A 17,470-nucleotide genomic window follows, 5' to 3' on the forward strand; every position below is an offset into this window, starting at 1 on the left:
TCTGATGCTGCAGTAATCATTCTAGCGTAATTCACAATTGCACTCGCATTTACTTTCAACTTGTAATATGAACGGAATTTAACTTGCGAGCAATCAGTCACTAAAGCAAACAATAGCGCAACACTCGTAATCTAGCCAATAGTGTATTTATTTTGCATGCAGATATTTTGCAATGTGGTGAATACAGTCTGATGCATTGATAAAAAAAAAGTTGAGTTTAATGTCCCTTTAAGTAACTTTTCCTATGACAACCTACGTATGTTTCTATATTTTGCTTTTGTGAAGGCATCTGTGAGAATCTCCTAAAAAGACTGTAAGACCCCTGTCTCTTATAGAATAAGGCCATTTCAGATAGACAACAAGGTCCTCAAACATTTGCAAATAGCTTGCAAACCTAGTGGAGGCATTCAGCATTACCATTCCAGCTACTGCACAGTTTACAACAGCCTTACCTATCAGATCAAAGCTGACTCATGTAATGGATAAATGAAGCAGTCTCAGCTGTCTAATTCTCTGTCATTTTTGGATTACAGAAGTATGCTCAGAAGTGTTGAGAACCACCTGTTCCCAGCTAGAAACAATATTCATATTGTTAGTGGGGTGGGAATACGGAGTTTCTATGGGAACCAAACATGAAACTCAACAGTATTTTAGGAGCCCCAGCAGGGCTGTGAGGCGCTAATGCTTCTCAAAGGATCAGCTAAATCACAGCTGAACATTTACACGCATTTAGAAGGGCTCCTTAAAAAGTCAGGAAATGCATATCCCATGCTTATCCTTCTGAGGTGTTAATTAGAATGTTTAGGATCATTTGCCTTTGTAAGACTAGAGTGATTGTGATATAAATTATTCCCTTGACACACTAGTAAATGAAATGCTTTGCAGAACGAATAAGTGAGGCTTTGTCTAGGAATTCCCGAGGGTGGAAATGGTACTATGAATGAGATCACCCACAAATCTAAGCTATTTACATATCTTAAACAGTTACCAAAATCTATCAAGAAAAATTATTAAAAGTTACCCAACATGCTTAAAGGGACATACAACCTAATTTATTTATTTTCATTATACAGATCTGCGTGTCATTTAAATAATTGTTCAATTTACTTCTATCACATTTCTTTCATTTTCTTGGTGTCCTTTGTTGAAAAGCAGGAAAAGTAAGATCAAGATTGTTTCTGGAGCGTTATATGGCAGCAGTTTTGCAAAAATGTTATACATAATCAAGAGCACAAGATGGCAGCACTTGTTCCTTGCATGAAGTGCTCCAAACATGTGCATGCAGCCTATCTACATAGCTCTTCAACAACTAATAACATGAAAACAAAGTAAATGTAATAAAAGAAGTAAATAGGAAACTTTTTTTTTTTTTTTTAATTGCATGCTTTGTCTGAATCATGAAGAACATTTTTGGATTACATGTCCCTTTAATGTTATATATTGGCATATGCATAATATGGTGTAATTGTGAGGGTAGAGTAATACTCCATATTGCTTAAGAAACAATAGGATTTCCTCAATTTAAATGAGATTCAGGGCCGGACTGGAAATCAAACCAGTCCTGGTAACCCCTCCCTTACCTTGTCTCAGTTGCCTGTTAAGTCCTCTACCCCTTTTCTAAGGGGACTCTGATTTCACCCCCCCCCCCACCCAGTAACATAAATGTAGCAGCCTTAAATAGATGCGCTATGCATACAAACAAGGCTCGCTCCGTGACCTCCGTGAAGGCTCCCTCAGTTTTTTATAATATTTATATGTATAATTTTTATTAGATAGTGTATATATGAGTGTACATTTATTTTTAAATGTATTTATGTTGTGTTTGGTGCAAGTTAGCGCAGATGTGCTATTTCTATAATGCGTGCTCGCTTACGTTGTCACGTCACTAATCTAGACCATTATCTCTCCTGCTGAGGCCAATTAAAGACAGATATAAAAGCAGTCGCTGTGTAATATGTTGTAGATTTAGGGTTCTGGACCCTGCAGGTTTTGCTTCAGTCTCTCTAAGAGCAGTGGAAAAACCTCAGTTTTCAGATTTAGATTACAGAAATAGTGGGTAAAATATATTTTTAAAGTACATATCAATTTTTAATGAGATTCAGGGCCGGAAAGGAAATTAAACCAGCCCTGGAAACCCCTCCTTTGCCTTACCTCAGTTGCCTGCCAAGTCCTCTATCTGTTCTAAGGGGTCTCTGATCTCCCCCCCCCCCCCCCCCGGGCTACCACACATGTAACAGGAGCGTTACCAAATTTAAATAAAGTATATATTTTCACAATATTCTACCCTGAGTGCTGTTATGTTTCTTTTTTCCTGCATTTTGGTGGTTGGTTCACCACTTTATGATATGTACCCATGGCACCCTGGGAGTTGTTGTCCACAGAAGTGTCTTTGATTTTCCAATTGTAAGTTGGTGCAGCAGCTTTGAGCACTGCAGTCAAGGAACTGTTAAATATTTTTTTTTTAACAGACTGATATTTTTATTTGTGAAATCTGGACTGTCTCAATTGTTATTGGGAGCATGAATCTATACATGATTAACTCTCCTCCCAACAACCTCTTACCTATCAACATATCCCTTACAGCTCCTGAGCAGGATACAGCTGGTGAGCCAATCAAGAGTCAGTTATCTGTCCACCAATCATCAGCCATGTTTGGCTTTAAGATCTACAAAGCATTGTGGATCTTGAACAGTTTTAATTTTGTGTAAAAACCATTTGCAGAGATTTTATTATTAAGCTAGTATGCACCTTTATAGACACGGTAAGAGCAATCCTAGCTGAAAATAACAAGGAAATAGCAGTGCAATTGGCAGAGACAAAGGCATGAAAAGGGACCACTTGGTGTGTAGGGCAAGGAGGAGAAACGTGCTAGCAAAGAGAGCAGACAGGCAAGGGGTGACAGCCAGAGACATGCAGGGCAAAGGGTGACATTTTCAAAGAAACAAGAGGAAAAGACATTCATAACAAGAGGGAGCGATAAATACAAGACTAAGGACAGTACAGCACAAGATGAAACAATGAACCCAGAAAAAGAGAGGAAAGAGGGGATCTCTCCAACTCTGACAAGTTTTGATAGATATTAACTAATCTACATAAAGTAGATCACTACATAATAATAGGATTTTATATAAATATATATTATATTTCCCTTACTTCTGGAAATAATGTGTAATGGAATTGTAACTCTGCCTGCAATCGCTACCAGAACTTAGTCTATAAGCACTGCATTGTATAGATCAGGAATTACGCACTGCATTACATGTATCAGGAATCCCGAACTGCATTACATATGCAATCCCTACTAGAACTTAGTCCGTAAGCACTGCATTGTATAGATCAGGAATCACGCACTGCGTTACATGCATCAGGAATCACGCACTGCGTTACATGCATCGCGTTACATGTATCAGGAATCACGCACTGCGTTACATGCATCAGGAATCACGCACTGCGTTACATATGCAATCCCTACCAGAACTTAGTCCGTAAGCACTACATTGTATAGATCAGGAATCGCGCACTGCGTTACATGCATCAGGAATCACGCACTGCGTTACATGCATCAGGTATCACGCACTGCGTTACATGCATCAGGTATCACGCACTGCGTTACATGCATCAGGTATCACGCACTGCGTTACATGCATCAGGTATCACGCACTGCGTTACATGCATCAGGAATCACGCACTGCGTTACATGCATCAGGAATCACGCACTGCGTTACATGCATCAGGAATCACGCACTGCGTTACATGCATCAGGAATCACGCACTGCGTTACATGCATCAGGAATCACGCACTGCGTTACATGCATCAGGAATCACTCACTGCGTTACATGCATCAGGAATCACGCACTGCGTTACATGCATCAGGAATCACGCACTGCGTTACATGCATCAGGAATCACGCACTGCGTTACATGCATCAGGAATCACGCACTGCGTTACATGCATCAGGAATCACGCACTGCGTTACATGCATCAGGAATCACGCACTGCGTTACATGCATCAGGAATCACGCACTGCGTTACATGCATCAGGAATCACGCACTGCGTTACATGCATCAGGAATCACGCACTGCGTTACATGCATCAGGAATCACGCACTGCATAAAATAGATCAGGAATTACGCACTGCACTGTATAAATCAGGAATTACGCACTGCATTGTATAGATCAGGAATTACGCACTGCATTGTATAGATCAGGAATTACGCACAGCATTACATATATCAGGAATTACACACTGCATTACATATATCAGGAATTACACACTGCATTGTAAAGGACCTGCATACTAAACAAATATGTTTTAAAACATTTTTTGGAAGATTTCATCAAATTGAGAGCACTTTATTATGTTTATCTTATCTCCGCTGCTGTTGCAAGTCTGAGGCCAGATTAAAGATGCTCCTACTATGAGCAAAGCATTCCCTAAGTAGCATGTAGCAGGGTTAAACAAGCTGCAGCATACTGGACTTTGTTTAAAGGGACACTGAACCCAATTTTTTTTATACGTGATTCAAATAGAGCATGCAATTTTAAGCAAATTTCTAATTTACTCCTATTATCAATTTTTCTTCATTCTCTTGCTATCTTTATTTGAAAAAGAAGGCATCTAAGCTTTTTTTTTGCTTAAGTACTCTGGACAGCACTTTTTTATCGGTGGATGAATTTATCAACCAATCAGCAAGGACAACCCAGGTTGTTCACCAAAAATGGGCCGGCATCTAAACTTATATTCTTGCATTTCAAATAAAGATACCAAGAGAATGAAGCAAATTTGATAATAGGAGTAGATTAGAAAGTTGCTTAAAATTGCATGCTCTATCTGAATCACGAAAGAAAAAATGTGGGTTCAGTGTCCCTTTAAGCAAAAGCAGACAAATCCAATAATGAAAGCACACTGCAATGCTGAATTATTTTCCATATTTAAGATTTTAAGTTAAATTTTATTTTGGTTTTAATGTGCCTTTAATTTTCGCTTTGTTGAGCCCTTGCCTAAACCACATAGCTATGGCACAGGTTACTACCACAGCGGTGTATGAGGTAACAGATGAGGTCAGTAAGGTAGGACAGCGATATTACTGCAGTACCAGAGCTCTGTGTGCCAAGATACAGTTACAGTGAGAGTTACGTGATGCTTGTGATGCTATCGGGTTACCATCTTCAATTATGCTTCTACGTCAAAATGTATCCACCAGTGCTTGCTTTATAACACTAAACAAGTATTAACTGCAAGCGATTTCTAAAAGTGAAAATATCAATAATTCACATGAATACGATCATCCTAATAAGCAGATATGTACAGCACAACAAACCGCTTCTTTAAAAGAAAAAAATAAATATATATATATATATATATATATATATATAAAATGTTATCAATATAATGACAAGACTGTACTCTTATAAAACGTTATTTTTGTTCACCCTAAAGATATAATTATAGTAGACTCACCTCTGCATGGCCACCAGAATTAAGGGTCTTATTACAACGCTCACACTTCAGACAGAACTTGTGCCAGTCTTTCCCCAATGATGTCACTTTCTCAGCTGCAGAAAAGGAAAAGAAAGAAGCTTTTAGTGTACTAGACGCCAGCTACTCAGTGTTAGGGCAATTATCCCTATAAAGTAATGCGCATGAAAGCAAAGTGCGCACATAAAGAGAAATACTATCTGCAAAGGGAAAAAAGATTCAATGTTTTCTCGGCTCACTGATGAGAAAAGCCAACGACTTGTCTGGTGAAGAGAAACAGCAAAATTGGGACATTTTAAAAATTTAATTCAACACATTTTCATATTTAATTTTTTTCAATGAAGAATTAAAGCAATTTTTAGGTCCAACATCATAGAAGGTGTGATACATAGAATATATAACAATAGAATAGGAATGCTGAAGTAATGATTTACATATGCATAGCATACATCATTGCAAAAGGTATTTATACAAATAAATGCTTAACCTGTCATTTGTTGGCAAAATTGCAGTGGAAAAGCCTCAGTTTTCAGATTTAGATTACAAGAAAAGTGGGTAAAATATATTTTGAAAGTACATATCAATTGACAGCACAGGGTCTTGTGGCCAGTTTCAACTATAGAATAAAGCAAGTGGTATTGCAAGTGGATGGTTAAATATTTTAACCAAAGCATCTTAAGGTGGGCGCAACTTTTTTTTAGCAAGTCCTATACATTTAGCGGATAGCGCAGGAAGTATTACTAACAAGCTCATTGCGCTCGTATTACAAGTTGAGTTAAAGGGACAGTAAAGTCATAATTAGACATTCATGATTTAGACAGAGCATACAATTTTAAGCAACTTTCCAATTTACTTCTATTATTTATTATCCTTTGCTGTAAGGTTTATCTAGGAAAGGTCAGGAGCAGAAAAAAACCTATGTTCTAGCTGCTGATTGGTGGCTGCATATGTATATATATATATATATATATATATATATATATATATATATATATATATATATTTATATTTATATTTATAGTAGAGAAAAAGATAGGCACTCTCTGGACTTATAAAAAATATAATCTTTATTGCATCAACTTAAAAATAGCATAACGTTTCGGGATTCTTACAATCCCTTTGTCAAATGCCCATATGATCCACCGCAGTGAATTTAAAAACATGTTAAAGGTTATATTTTTTATAAGTCCAGAGAGTGCCTATCTTTTTCTCTACTATTATGCTGTTCATTTGATGAGCACCCTGGCAGTTATTTACAAGAAGGACTGCGCCTATCTTATTGGGACATTGATATTCACACACACATATATATATATATATATATATATATATATATATATATATATATATATATATATATATATATATATATATATTCATACATACACATACATATACATACATATGCACACACACATATACCGATTGTCATTGGCTCAACCATGTGTTCAGTTAGCAACCAGTAGTGCACTGCTGTTCCTTCAACAAATGATACCAAGAGAATGCAGGACATTTGATAATAGAAGTAAACTGCAAAGTTGTTTAAAATTGTTTGTTCTACCTAAATCATGAAAGAAAGGGACATGAAAGCCCAATTTTTTAAGTGTTGTGCTTGAGCACAATCCAAAATACCAAAGTAAAATTTAGAACTAAACCATTATTGCTTCATAGTTTGCAGAATAAAACACATGCAAATGCTAAGGAAAACAAAATGTATGCTTAACTGATAAATTTACTTCTTCAAGATGTGGTGAGTCCATGGGTTCATCTTAATTACTGTTGGGAATACCACTCCTCGCCAGCAGGAGGAGACAAAGAGAACCACAGTAAAAACTGTTAAGTATCACTTCCCTACCCATAAACCCCAGTCATTCGACCGAAAGTAAATGGAGAAAGGAAAGTAACACCAGGTGCGGTGGTGTCTGAGGTTTAATCAAAATCCACAAAACAAAAAGCGTGGGTCCGTGGACTCACCACATCTTGAAGAAATAAATGTATCAGGTAAGCATACATTTTTTCTACTAAAGATGTGGTGAGTCCACGGGTTCATCTTAATTACTGTTGGGAACCAATACCCAAGAGGAAACAGGTGAATAGGGAGGGATAAAAACCTGCATGCCTAAACGGAAGGCACCACCGCTTGAAGAAACTTTCTCCCAAAAGCTGCCTCAGCCAAGGCAAAAGTATCAAATCTGTAAAATATTTAAAAAGTATGTAAGGAAGACCAAATTGCAGCATTGCAAATCTGTTCCATAGAAGCTTCATTTTTTAAAGCCCAAGAAGAGGCTACAGCTCTGGTGGAGTGAGCCTTAATTCTTTCTGGAGGCTGCTCCCCAGAGGACTCATATGCCATACGAATCACCCCTCGCAGCCAACAAGCAAGAGTAGAGGCAGAAGCCTTCTGACCTCTATTCTTTCTAGAAAAACAAACAAAAAGAGCAGAAGACTTACGAAAGTCTTTAGTCGTCTCCAAATAAAACTTAAGAGCACGTACCACGTCCAAATTATGTAACAAACGTTCTTTATCCAAAAAAGGTTTTGGACAGAGAAGGAACAACAATTTCCTGGTTAATATTTTTAGTAGATACAACTTTGGGAAGAAACCCCAACTTAGTGCGAAGAACAGCCTTATCTGCATGAAAAATAAGATAAGGTGAGTCAAATTGCAAGGCAGACCGTTCAGACACCCTTCGAGCTGAAGAAATGGCCAACAGAAATAAAACCTTCCACGATAAAAGCTTAATATCTAAAGAATGCATTGGCTCAAACGGACGCCGCTGCAAAACTTTAAGAATAAGACTTAGCCTCCAAGGGGGGGGGGGGGCACCACCTTAAACACAGGCCTAATTCTGACCATGGCCTGACAAAAAGATTGAACATCTGGCACATACGCCAAATGCCTGTGCAAGACCAAAGACAAGGCTGAAATCTGATCCTTCAAGATGCTAATAGACAAACCCTTCTCCAAGCCCTCCTGGAGAAAAGATAAAATTCTTGGGATCCTAACCTTACTCCAAGAATATCCCTTGTCTTCACACCAGAATAAATATTTCCTCCAAATCTTACGGTAAATCTTCCTGGTAACCGGCTTACGAGCCTGAACCATAGTCTCAACTACTGACTCTGTAAACCCCTGCTTGGAAAGGATCAAGTGTTCAATCTCCAAGCAGTCCGCTTCAGAGAAACGAGATTTGGATGCAGAAAAGGTCCCTGCAGAAGAATGTCCTTCCTCAGAGGAAGCCTCCATGCAGGTAGAGATGACCTCTCCACCAGATCCGCATACCAAATTCTTCTAGGTCAAGCCAGGGCAATCAGGATCACTGACGCCCTTTCCTGTCTTATGCAAGCAATCACCCGAGGCAGAAGAGCAAACGCTGGAAACAGGTAGGCAATGTTGAAGTTTCAAGGGGCCACCAGAGCATCCATCAGACAGGCTTGAGGATCCTTCAACCTGGACCCATAGTTTGGAAGCTTGGCATTTTGACGAGATGCCATGAGGTCCAGGTCTGGAATCCCCATCTGAATATCAATCTGAATAATATCTCCGGATGAAGTTCCCATTCCCCTGGATGAAAAGTCTGTCTGCTTAGGAAGTCTGCTTACCAGTTTTCTACTCCCGGGATATGGATGGCTGACAGACAGCAACAGTGGTCCTCCACCCACTGAATGATCCGAGACACCTCCATCATAGCTAGAGAACTCAGAGTTCCCCCCTGGTGGTTGATGTACACCACTGAAGTTATGTTGTCTGACTGGAATCTGATGAACTGTCTCAAGGCTAACTGAGGCCAGGCCAACAGTGCATTGTAAACTGCTCTCAGATGTTGATCAGAAGCTCGGACTCCTCTCAAATCCAAAGACCCTGAGCCTTAAGTGAATTCCAGACTGTGCCCCAGCCCACTAGACTGGCATCTGTCGTTACTATCACCCAAGAAGGTCTCCGAAAACAGGTGTCTTGATTCAGGTGATCCCGAGAAAGCCACCACTTGAGAGAATCCTTTTTTCTGGTCTAGAGTTAACGTCGGAGATAGATCTATATAATCTCCATTCCACTGCCTGAGCATGCACAACTACAGAGCTCTCAGATGAAATCGGGCAAATGGCACTATGTCCATAGCAGCCACTATTAGACAAATTACCTCCATACATTGGGCAACTGAGGGAAGAAGGGTCTCCTGCAGAGATTGACAAGACAATAGGAGCTTGTCCGTTCTGGTCTCCATCATCTTCATCTGGACAGGTTATATGATTGTCCCTAGGAACACTACTCTTGTATCTGGAACCAGAGAACTCTTCTCTAGATTCACCTTCCACCCATGAAACCGGAGGAAGGCCAGTAACCTCTGTGTGAGATTCTGCCTGAGGAAAGGAAGCGGCCTCAATCAGAATGTCATCCAGATAGGGAGCCACTGCTATCCCCCTGGCTTGAACCACCACTAATAGGGCTCCTAGAACCTTTGAGAATATCCTGGGAGCCGTGGCCAGACCGAAGGGTAAGGCCACAAACTGAAAGTGACGATCTCGAAATGCAAACCTCAGGAACTTGTGATGATCCCTGTGAATGGGAACGTGCAAGTATGCATACTTTAGATCTATGGTCGTCATATATTGACCCTCTTGGTTCAAGGGTAGAATTGTCTGAATGCTTTCCATTTTGAAGGACAGAACCCTGAGGAATTTGTTGAGACATTTTAAGTCTAGAATCGGGCGAAAAGTCCCTTCTTTTTTGGGAACCACAAACAGGTTTGAGTAAAATCCCAGACCCTGTTCCAATCTTGGAACGGGTACAATCACTCCCATAGCTGAAAGATCTTATACACATTTTAAGAACGCTTCTCTCTTTTTTTGGTGTACAGATAACCTGGAAAGGTGAAACCTGCCCCTGGGAGGACAACCATTGAATTCTAACCTGTAGCCCTGAGAAAGAATTTCCACTGTCCACAAGTCTGGAACGTCTCTTAACCAAACCTGGGCGAATTGAGAACGTCTGCCCTCTACTTGATCCAAGCTTGGATCAGGGGCAACCCCTTCATGCAGATTTAGAGTCAACCGCAGGCTTCTTGGTCTGCTTTCCCTTACTCCAGGACTGGTTCGGCATTCCAGGATGGCTTGATATTATCCTGTTTGGACGAGGATGACTTTCCTCTAAAGTTACAAAAGGAACGAAAATTATTCTGACGTCCCTTTGGTTTGCTTCTCTTATCCTGGAGCAGAAAATACCCTTTCCCGCCTTTGAAATCAGAAATTATTTCCGCCAAACCCAGTCCAAATAAGGTCTTCCCCTTATAAGGAAGGGCCATCAGTTTAACCTTAGACGACACGTCGGCTGACCAAGGCTTTAACCATAAAGCCCGTCTGGCCAAAACTTGAGGCCTTAACAACCAATCTAAGTACCTGTAGAACCGCGTCAGCGAAATAGAAATTGGGAAACTTGAGAGCTCTTATCCTGTCCTGGATCTAATCTAGAGGCATCTCCTCCTGTAGAGAATCCATCAATGCCTCAAACCAGTATGCTGCTGCACTAGTTACCATGGTAATACATACCACTGGTTGCCATTGAAGACCAAGATGTATATAAATCTTTTTAAAATAGTCCTCCATCTTCTTATCCATTGGATCTTTGAAGGAGCAGCTATCCTCAATAGGTAAAGTAGTTCTCTTGGCCAAAGTAGAAATGGCACCCTCTACCTTAAGCACCGCAGCATAAGATTCCTTAATCAATTAATATACTGGGAACATTTTCCTAAACACCGGAGACGGTGTGAAAGCCATTCCTAGCTTCTCCCACTCGTGGGCTATGATCGCCATAGCCCTATCCGGCACTAGGAAAACCTCAGAAGAGGAAGGAACATCAAAAAAACTATTACGTTTATTGATCTTCTTAGGCGTGACTACTGCCGGAGTCTCCGAGTCATCCAAGGTAGCTAAAACCTCCCTTAATAGCAATTGAAGGTGTTCCAGCTAAAACTTGAAGGAAGATACTTCACCATCAGAGAAAGGCATTACACTGTCGGAATCTGAAATGTCACCCTCCGAGTGAGAGTGCTCCTCATCCTCAGATCTGAGGTTCAGAATTAGTAACAGATACCCTATTTTCTGAACTTTTAGATTTCCTCTTGCGCTTCCCTATAAATCTTGGAAACTCAGCCAGAGCTGCAGATACTACTGAAGATACCTGTGCAGCAATCTGCCTTTAAAAATGCTCCACTGAGGGTTAGAGAGGAACTGCAGGACAGTGTTAGACACCAGAGAGGCTAGGGATGAAATAGGAGAAGGCCCTGGTAAGACCTGGACAGCATCCTACTGAGAGACATTAGGCTCCATATAAAAAAAACTTATCTTTACCCTGTAACACAGGAAGAACAGAACTGCATAGGGGCTGCAATTTGTACATCTAAAAACAATAAACAAGGATTAAATTGAACGGACTCCTGATCCACATCAGACATGTCTAGTTATTACCCCAGCCAACCGAAAACGGTTAGCGCTATTCAACTAAAAATTATAAACTTAAACTAGGCTAGATTGACAAAGAAACAAGTCAAATAATTTTATTTACTGAAATTTTAACCTCCGACTTAGCCTTCCTTACCACCCCACCACCTCCAACTTCTATGCGCTTCCTCACCATGCAGTCATATATGCCAACAGCCTCCGCAGCGAACAGAGCTAGGACAGCAAGCCTGATGACGTAAGCAGATGTCTGGAAGGCGCGAAAACCTCCCGTGGATGCTGAGGAGGGGGCATGGTTATAACTTAAACCGCCCGTCGCAACAGAGATGAAAACTAAACATCAGCGCTTACACAAAACGAACCCTCAGTTAAACACAAAGTGTCCCATACTGTCTCTCCCAAACACACTGTGCCTGCAAACATGTCAAAGCGAACCCTGACTCCAGGAGTGAGCTAATGTCGTCCTTTGTATATGCCCACAGGAAATCTTAAGTGCCCCTCTCCCACTAGGAAGACCAGCACTTACCTGCTCAGCTGTCCAACATGAAAGACAGCTCCCAAGTATGAGAGGACACCTCTTCCTCACAGAGACTAGGTCCAGAGCAGATAGCAAAGTAACTAACTTAGATATCTGAGGTCAGGGCAGCATAAGTGAAGAAAACACAGCAAGCAGCACTTTGCAAGTTCTCCACTGCTTTAAAGCCACCACAGCTCAACCACAAAGACTAATATGGAATAAGGCTATACCCTGTAGCTTGCTTGAAGTAATCCATCTTCACCAGAATTTTTTTTTAAATTACATACTTAACTTCATCTGCAGTCTTCTACCCAGGAGCATTTTAATGGGCACGCACCCAGCTAGGATTTAAGCCAATATTAAAGGGCATACAACTTTCCAATTTACTTCTATTATCAAATTTGCCTAATTATCTTGCTTTGTTGAAGGAACAACAATGCACTACTGGGAGCTATACACAGCCACCAATCAGCAGTGCATTGTTGATCCTGAGCTTACCTAGGTATGCTTTTTAACAAAAGATATCAAGAGAACAAATTTAATTATAGAAGTAAATTATTTAGAAAACCCCCAGTTTAGCTGAATCATGAAAGCTTAGAGACTGCCCTCTCTATATATAAGTTAAAATGAGCCAATATTGAACTATGTCAATGTTTGTTGCACAAATTAGCATTAAATAAATACATTTATGTTAAATTATGCAATTCATTTGTGCTTTGAATAGCTTAAAGGAACATTCAAGTCCAGAATAAACTTTCATGATTCAGTTAGGGCATGTCATTTTAAACAACTTTCCAATTTACTTTAATTACCAATTTTGCTTTGTTCTCTTGGTATTCTTAGTTGAAAGCTAAACCTAGGTAGTGTCATATGCTAATTTCTAAGACCTTGAAGGCCGCCTATAATCTAAATGCATTTTGACAGTTTTTAACCACTAGAGGGCGCTAGCCCATGTGTGCCATATAGATAACATTGAGCACACTCACGTGAAGTTACCTAGGAGTCAGCACTGATTGGCTAAAATGCAAGTTTGTCAAAAAAACTGAAATAAGGGGGCAGTTGGCAGAGGCTTAGATAAAAGGTAATCACAGAGGTAAAAAGTGTATTAATATAATCGTGTTGGTTATGCAAAACTGGGAAATGGGAAAGGGATTATCTATCTTTTAAACCCTTTAAGTATCATTTATAAATAACAGAAAATTTTATAATACTTGTTATAATATTGCAAAGTATTACACTGCCCCCAGCCGGTTACTTTATAATGCCCATGTGTTTGCGTGATGTTTTATGCTGAAGTTTCAATAAAATAGTATAGCACAGAACAACATGAAGAACCCCACTACTTGAGTGGATTATTTGCACTGCATCCGCTTAAAGCTTGAGCAATATCCAATATGAATTTTAATGCGCACTCCCATAGACGTGTATTATGTGAAGGATTTAACGCACCGGCTGTCACCGCAGACATTAGTACGCACTAGACAATTTCTTGAGCGATAAGGGCTATTGATTGAGCTCCAGCAATGTTAAACAGCACTTATATTTTTACACTTAACTTGTAATCTAGACCTTTATAAGAATTAAATGTGTATCATCACTTAACATTTTTATAATGCATTAAAAAAAATTAAAAACAACAAAGTCCTCTTTCTTCATACCGAGTGGACTAAATATAAAACTCTACTCTTTCAAGCAATGTACCAGAAATAGGTCTATTAACCTCTTAGCTACAACAAATTACCAAGAGATTAATACTTATTGACAACAACAAAAAGTAAAACACAAACATGCACCAATAAGAGAGAAAATAGTACTAATTATCTGAATAATGAAATCTTGATATCATTATGGTTCTCATTCCTAACTTCTGCTTCAAGATAGCTCATTTAAATAGAAAAGTGGAGACATAGCTAATGACAAAAGCAAGACAGAGCACTGATTAACTCTTACCCTTCCACCAGACCACCAAAAAAAACCTTCTGGTACCACCCCTTAAAGGGATAGGAAAGTCAAAATTGTATTTGCACGATTCAGATTCAGCATGTGATTTTAAGTGCACTTCTGTTTTCAAATGTGCTTTGTTCTCTTTTCTTGTTGAAAAAGAATGTGCACATATCCTACACTAGTGGGAGCTAGCTACTGATTCCTGCACACATTTGTCTCTTGTGATTGGCTAACTATATGTGTTTAGCGAGCTGCCAGTAGTGCAATGCTGTTCCTTCAGCAAAGAATAACAAGATAATGAAGCAAATTTGATAACAGAAAAACATTGGAAAGTTGTTTAAAATTGTATGTTCTATTAAAATAGTGATAGAAAATTTGGGGTTTCCTGTCCCTTTAAATAATTCCTTCAATGTCATTATGACCACCCACATTGATATTCACCGATACCTGAATAGTGCCACATAACCCCTCAAGCTTAATAAAAAATCCCATTTAGCCTAGATATGAGCTTGGTAACCCCTTCACTGCCACAGAAATGTGGATCTTTTAGCAACCATTAACACTTCTGTAACTTGTGTAAGACATTTGCCATTTTCATAGGAAATCCACCTTACAGCTTAGTTTGCTAAAGCATACACTATTAAAACTTGTGTAGAACTGTGTTATTGTTAACTGTACGCTGCATTAATGAGTTATTTTCCTTCATACACACACATTTCCAATACCAATGTCAGCTTTTTATTTCTGCACTGCTATAATTTATATTCACTATGGAAATATCTTCTAGACTCTCAGACTGACACAAACCCACAGGGTGTAACCTTGGCTGAATCGCTCAACCTTCTTTCTTCTTTGTCTGTAAGCTTTCTATAAAAAGGCTTTTTTTTATGGAACAAATGACCATATTTCCTGTAAGCTCTATAAATATCCCAGCAGCTCCCAGTGATGAAGAATGTGGCGATTTTAGCCATGCCTTTGAATACGCACAGGTCACACAGCTCCGTACCCAGACATCAGGTCAGTATAACTGAAAACAAGAAGGACATTACTTTTCAGCTGACAGTTCAATAGAGTTGCAATCCCAAGTTTCAATGTGTACTGCCAAGTTTATGCGCTGGCCCAAGCTGATAGAGTTTCACACTACCGGGGTATTGTGTTTTCCACAGAAGAAGCACTTCACTGTTTGTACAGGTGCACAGGCACGTAGAGTCTTTAGTCTATGCTACTACAAATATATGAAGTGTCACATGTTTTTTATATATGCTCGTTACTAATATAGACTCTTAAGCTAATAACTAAACAACATATTACACACAATATATTTTCAGTCAAAATAATTCAGTAACTAAAATAGATCTCCCAATGGGGACACTCAATGCTCAATTATTGTATTCTCTTAATATGCGCCGTTTTATGTAGTATCATTATCTAGTGTCAGTCACATCTCAGATGTTCCTGGGCACCAGTTAAAGGACATGAACGTCACAATTAAACTTTCATGATTCAGATAGGATGTTTAATTTTAAGACACTTTTTAATATACTTCTGTTACCAAATTGACTTGGTTCTCTATGTATCCTTTGGTAGGCTCAGGAGCAGTAATGCGCTACAGAAGCTAGCTGGTGATTGGTGGATACACACATCTCTTGTCATTGGCTCCCTAGATGTGTTTAACTAACTCCTAGTAGTGCATTGCTGCTCTGGAAATGACAAACTATCGCCTAGATTTAGAGTTCTGCGTTAGCCGTCAAAACCAGCGTTAAGGGGCCCTAACGCTGCTTTTTACCGCCCGCTGGTATTTAGAGTCAGTCAGGAAAGGGTCTAACGCTCACTTTCCAGACGCGACTTTTCCATACCGCAGATCCCCTTACGCCAATTGCGTATCCTATCTTTTCAATGGGATCTTCCTAATGCCGGTATTTAGAGTCTTGGCTGAAGTGAGCGGTAGACCCTCTACCAACAAGACTCCAGCCGCAGAAAAAAGTCAGGAGTTAAGATCTTTCTGGGCCAACGCCGGTTTATAAAGCTCTTAACTACTGTGCTCTAAAGTACACTAACACCCATAAACTACCTATGTACCCCTAAACCGAGGTCCCCCCACATCGCCGCGACTATAATACATTTTTTTAACCCCTAATCTGCCAACCGCACACCGCTGCCACCTACATTATACCTATGTACCCCTAATCTGCTGCCCCTAACATCGCCGACACCTACATAATATTTATTAACCCCTAATCTGCCCCCCCCCCCAACATCGCCGCTACCTTACCTACACTTATTAACCCCTAATCTGCTGACCGGACCTTGCCGCCACTATAATAAATGTATTAACCCCTAAACGGCCTCACTCCCACCTCGCAAACCCTATAATAAATAGTATTAACCCCTAATCTGCCCTCCCTAACATCTGCGACACCTAACTTCAAGTATTAACCCCTAATCTGCCGACCGGACATCGCCGCTACTCTAATAAATTTATTAGCCCCTAAAGCTAAGTCTAACCCTAACACCCCCCTAAGTTAAATATAATTTTATTCTAACGAAATAAATTATTTATTATTAAAAAAAATTATCCTATTTAAAGCTAAATACTTACCTGTAAAATAAACCCTAATATAGCTACAATATAAATAATAATTACATTGTAGCTATATTAGGATTTATATTTATTTTACAGGCAACTTTGTATTTATTTTAACTAGGTACAATTGCTATTAAATAGTTATTAACTATTTAATAGCTACCTAGTTAAAATAATTATAAAATTACCTGTAAAATAAATCCTAACCTAAGTTACAATTAAACCTAACACTACACTATGAATAAATTAATTAAATAAACTACCTACAATTACCTACAATTAAATCAACTAAATTACAAAAAAAACAAACACTAAATTACAAAAAATAAAAAAAGATAACAAGAATTTTAAACTAATTACACCTACTCTAAGCCCCCTAAAAAAACAAAGCCCCCCAAAATAAAAAAATGCCCTACCCTATTCTATAATAAAAAGTTAACAGCTCTATTACCTTACCAGCCCTTAAAAGGGCTTTTTGCGGGGCATGCCCC

General features: G+C 39.3%; 1 protein-coding gene across 1 annotated transcript in view; it reads right to left on the reverse strand.

The window, feature by feature from the left end:
- Positions 1-17,470, reverse strand: part of CRIP2 (cysteine rich protein 2) — a 228,360-nt gene that overhangs the window by 94,858 nt on the left and 116,032 nt on the right. Inside the window, exon 2 of the mRNA XM_053697861.1 lies at positions 5,464-5,558. Within this exon, the coding sequence (XP_053553836.1) occupies positions 5,464-5,558 (95 nt within the window). The remainder of the gene's footprint in view (positions 1-5,463; positions 5,559-17,470) is intronic.

Source organism: Bombina bombina, chromosome 1, assembly GCF_027579735.1.
Source record: "Bombina bombina isolate aBomBom1 chromosome 1, aBomBom1.pri, whole genome shotgun sequence".
Taxonomy (NCBI): domain Eukaryota; kingdom Metazoa; phylum Chordata; class Amphibia; order Anura; family Bombinatoridae; genus Bombina; species Bombina bombina.